The 5553-nt window shown below is 31.1% G+C and overlaps 1 protein-coding gene across 1 annotated transcript; it reads right to left on the reverse strand.

Annotated features, from left to right (window-relative positions):
• Positions 1–417: 417 nt before the first annotated feature.
• LOC116032797 lies at positions 418–1295 on the reverse strand. The gene is made up of 2 exons (XM_031275515.1): positions 956–1295; positions 418–745 (listed from the first exon to the last, which is right to left on the reverse strand). Exons 1-2 carry the CDS (start codon positions 1249–1251, stop codon positions 586–588), a joined length of 456 nt encoding a protein of 151 aa, XP_031131375.1. The 5' UTR covers positions 1252–1295; the 3' UTR covers positions 418–585.
• Positions 1296–5553: the final 4258 nt, after the last annotated feature.

The following is a 5553-nucleotide window of genomic DNA, read 5'->3' on the forward strand; positions in this document are numbered from 1 at the left end:
GGCCCCACTTTGCATCAAGAAACAAGTCTTATGTGAGATTTTTATTCATTAGATCGATGCTCTATGGCATATACACAATATTTTTTCCCTTCCTTGAGGGACAATTTTTGTATGATTAGTTTTATTTTTTTCTTTTTCTTTTTAATTTCAAACCTTATTCTATTACAAATTTTAGCAAGTTTCTCCTTTAAAAAAAAAAAAAATTGTTTTTTACCGTGCGTCTAGCATGATTTTTTTTAATTTATTTTATTTTATTTGTATGTGGCATATGTCAATCCTGCATTAACATATACAATAAATTCCGGTGAGTATAGTCAAAACTCCTATTTCGATAACTACTTTACAATTTTACTTGCATCCAAACTGTGATCAATAATTATATATGAAGGAGGGGAAAAGTGCAATGGTGGACAACCAAAAACTTAAACGACAGGTAGTTTATTCAACTCCATTAACTGAAATAAAGATAGTGATGAGTACAGTAGAATGTAGAGACAACCGTACCATGCATATATAGAACATAAAAAACAAACATTCAGAAATAGGAAGCCATGCAAGTATGCAAGTATGAGGATATATAATTCATCACGGCATTTGTGGCGGTAGTCCCCAATTCACCGGTGCTGGTTGTTCAGCCACTGGGGTCTCCAGAGATTTAAACATGTCACTGGGTTTTGAAAATGGGGAATTAGGCTTAGTTCTAAACATGCCGATGGGTTTTGAAAATGGGGAAGGCTGATTAAACATGCCGATGGGTTTTGAAAATGGGGAAGGCTGATTAAACATGCCGATGGGTTTTGAAAATGGGGAATTAGGCTTAGTTCTAAACATGCTGGGTTTTGAAAATGGGGAATTAGGCTTAGTTCTAAACATGCCGATGGGTTTTGAAAATGGGGAATTAGGCTTAGTTCTAAACATGCCGATGGGTTTTGAAAATGGGGAAGGCTGATTAAACATGCCGATGGGTTTTGAAAATGGGGAATTAGGCTTAGTTCTAAACCTGTCCATGGGTTTTGTAATTTCAGATTCCCGGGACTTTGAACTCGGCCGCTCAAAGTTCACAGCATTATGAATTCTGTATTGTTCGTCGTAGGCGGTTTCGGCATCGGTGCTCTGTTGACGACGTTGTCTTGGGGACAAACCATTAGTAAACTTGTTGACATGGCGGAGGGTATGGGCAGTGGCTTGAGATGCCCACGCCCCCAACACCAAAAGGGCAGCAACAACAACAACCAATCGGAAAAGCGCCATAGGATCGGAGATATATAGTATATTATTTGATGATTAATATAATGGGGATGAGATTGAGATGAGAATGGTCTCCATGTGTTACCTATTTATAGCAAAAACTCACATACAAGCTTGCCGTGTAGATTGCGACAAATTAAATAGGTAGTTGTTATACCGTGGACCATACATCATAGCTGATATTGCAGTTGTGTTAAACTGATACTGTAGTTGTGTTGAAAGGAAACTGCAGTTAGGCAGAATAGAGTCAATTTCATCCGTTTTAAACTGCAGTTGTGTTGAACTGATACTGCAGTTGTGTTGAATTGATACTGCATTGTGTTGAACGAATGAAACGACCTCTGTTCCGCGCAACCCTTTCACACAACTACAGTATCAGTCATTACCATAGTCCACAATGCATTGTGGACCATGGTCTATCATATAATTTGCTGGCAATTATCAACATTAGCTTGCAACTTCGTTAGTTTTCGACCCGACTCAACAGTTGACATGGTCAATGGTTGTCTAAATTGGCATTAGCTGCACAAAAAATGTCCAATTTTCGTCTACCCCACGACAGGCTATGGGTTGGATTGCGAAATATGCGCGTCAAATTTCTTTAGTCTTGACCAATAGTTATACCATGAAATAAGGTCCATCCTGCCTATTGTCAATTATGTCCAGGTTATTTACATGTAGTAAGTATATAATGTATTTTCGTTTAACAGATTATGTATTTGTTGCAATTAATGTATTTATACCTACAACTAATATAGTATATACCTTTAGTTTATTAGAGACACAAAATCAATTAACTAAAGGTGCATAATATTTTAATTGCAGGTATATATTTTGTGGGTCTTAACTTACATACCCTATATCAGTTTGTGTATATGATAAGTCGGTCCACCGGACCACCATACTAGTTGGCATGTCCTAAAAGTTAGTCTATAGTCAATATTGCAAAAAAATATAAAATATTAAAGCAAATAATTTGGACTAATATCAACAAGGGGTGTTTGGTTCGCTGAAAATATTTTTTCCAACGAACTAAAATTCCTATAAGTGGTGGAAAATTAAATTATGCTTTGTTTGAATTGGTTCATTAAAAAAAGTTTCCATGGGAACTTGAATTCCTCAAATATGAGGAATTTTTTTTTAGTTATATTAGGTATCTTTTTTTTTTTTTCATTGCATTTGGAAAAAAAAATGTCACTTTTGGTCCTATAACTATTGGGGTATTTTTAATTTGGATCCATGAGTTTAAAATTAAAGTTGTTAAATTCAATTCACAAATATTTAATTTTTTTCAATTTCAGTTCTTCCGGTCAAATTCCCGAGGAGAAGTTTCTGGAAATTTTTAATGTGTTTATTATTGTTGAATTCTTCAAGGTAAAGTTGTCTTTGCATCTTCTTCCTCCTCACACCCACAACGGATGACCTCGTCTCTGACTGCGCCACGCTCTTTGCACTCCTATCTGCCCCGTGGGTGCCCACTCTCTTCTCTAGAACTTGGCTTGGGGTTCAGTATTCCTCTTGACAAGAAATTTGTTGTAGAGTTGCACCTCTCCGGAATAGGTCTCACCGGAAAAATCCAGCCCGAGACTATCACTAATCTCATTGGCCTGCGAACTCTTTGTCTCCGCCCTATCATCTAATCACCCTATCCTTTTTTCCTCCCTACGCGACTTTCAGAACATATACCTTTAAGACAACTTCTTCTCCAGCTCCATCCCCAATGCCATCTTCTCCTTACCCAACCTCATTCGCCTCAAACTTGCCTACAATAACTGTTAGCAAATTGAATCAAAATAGGACTAATCTCCGGCCATAGTTGTTCCTTTGAATTGCTTGCTTTTGATTCTGTTGTAAGTGCTGTAGTATTTTGCAGGGTGATATAGTGGTATATCTCTCACTTGCTCTCAGGTTCAATATACGAGTAATATCTACTATAATCACAATGTAACTTGTTCTCTAAGTACTTTATGGGGTAACGAGAAACTTAATGGATTAATGAGAAAATATCTTAATGCTTTAAGAATTTCATATAATAACTAAATGTATACAATTTTACAAAGTGGACGCAAGTCCCATTTTCTCAACAAAATCCCTAAACTTGAATGGTGACATGCCTCAGTTTATAATGAAGTAATATTTAGATTAATTGTAGATTAAAAAAATAGATTAAAATATTATATAGTTTACCATTGTCGTGGTGCTTTTAAATGTACACAGTTCAGGCATGACAAATTGGCAATCAATTACGGGATCTCTTCATCTTTGCCCTCCCGAAATAAACTCACTATAAAAGTTTACAGATATACTCTATTGTAATTTGTAATTATTGAATCCAATATTATTGCATAGAGGCTAGGAGTTTTGCAAATTCAACCTTTATAATGCAGGTTTATAATGAAGTAATATTTAGATTAATTGTAGATGCGCTCACTGACAATATCCTGGGTTTCTGTATGTTAATTATGAACAATGACACATGATCCTTACACTTATTTTTCAATTTTATGAGTTGTTGAGTGATCATGATTTATTCTTTTACTATCTTTGTGAGTTGAGATATGAAAGCTTTAGCCTTAATAGAATTTTACTTATTGCGTACAAGAAAGAAGTCCCTCATAATATCAAGCTTGCCGCGTAGAATGCGACAGAAGTATTCAGTATTCATTCCTCTCATCGACGACTTATATATATTCTACTGAAGTCTTCGCCCAAAATTCTCTTGCAATTGGTTCATGCAACTTGTTGATATTAATTAATACGGCTGCGTGGCTGAGTTGGCTCTATAAAGTAAGAGTTGTACTATGCATATTCTTTTTTTTTTTTAGTAATACTATTGAATTTGTTACAATGTACATAGCTATTTTCTCAATCAAATAAAGCACAAAAAATTAATATTGCCCCTACTGAAGCACGAACCCACCCCTCCCATGTGGGGTGCAATCGGGTGCCATATTATGCATATTCTTTTTTTTTTTTTTTGAAAGGATATTATGCATATTCTTAAATACTATTTTTTCATGTTTACTTTTTGATGTGGAAAATAATGATAGGCTATTTTTATTATGTGAGTTCTTAGAAATTGTTAACATAAAAAATTTAAGAGTGAGTAAAAATTGAAAATATAATTTGGGAGTTCACATAGTATTTTTCACAAAGTAATGTAACAAAAGTACTTGAGTACTACCTTAATTTTCAAAAGTTGAACCCTAGTAACTTGTATATCTACTATACTAATAAGAGTCAATAAAGTTAGACTTATATAACGGAAACTAAAAAATATATGTCCAAATATTTGATGAAAAGAATGACTCATATTATAGGCTTTTTATGTCCAAAACCCATATATCAATGTAAAATTTTTAAATAAGAATGCTTTTTCATTCAAGGAAAAAAATTATATAATATTTATCACTATCTATATAATACAAAAAATATCAATTTCTCTTTTTATCCATTTATGTAGACATATATTATACTTATAGTATTTTGTACAGTATGAAAATATATACACATTTTTATAGAATTGTGATTACTGGCATAATTATACACGTTAATTACTAAAATGATTACTTATTAAAAATAATTTAAAATATGTCCAAACTCATACTCTTAATTAAAAATTTAAATGTATTTAAAATATGTAATATAGTTAGGGACTACATTAATCCATATAAATTTAAAAATTAAATTCTTTTAATTTGAAAATGTAATTTTCTTAATTATAATTAATAAAATATAAAATATAATTAAGAATAAAATTATAAAATTAACAAAATGTGTATTCATAAATATTTATATTTTAAAAAATGAATGCATACATATACTTATGCATTATATTAATCATACAAAATTAAAATGCTACGTAATAGTTTTAATTTTTAAATTTAATTATTTTAATTATAATATATCAATATAAATTACAATTACAGAAATTATATTATAAAATTTTGCATATATACATATTAATAAATATTATTTGTATATACACTGTATTACACAATCATATAAGAAAATGCATTTGATTAGAGTTTTAAATCACATATACAAAAATTTAATATTTAAATTTTTTAAATTTATAAGTATAATTTACTTATTAGTTATTATTCATATTGTTAGAATTATAATATATATGAAATAAGATTAGGAATAATTCAATTTAATTATGTAAATTTTTCTCTATAAATTTATATAAATATGTACATGATTAGAGATTATATTAATAATAAAAAATTTTAATTTTATATGCTATAATAATAGATACTTGACAAAATATATGAAAATTCAACTATATTATTATATTGCATA

This window comes from Ipomoea triloba, chromosome 10 (genome assembly GCF_003576645.1).
Source record: "Ipomoea triloba cultivar NCNSP0323 chromosome 10, ASM357664v1".
Classification (NCBI taxonomy): domain Eukaryota; kingdom Viridiplantae; phylum Streptophyta; class Magnoliopsida; order Solanales; family Convolvulaceae; genus Ipomoea; species Ipomoea triloba.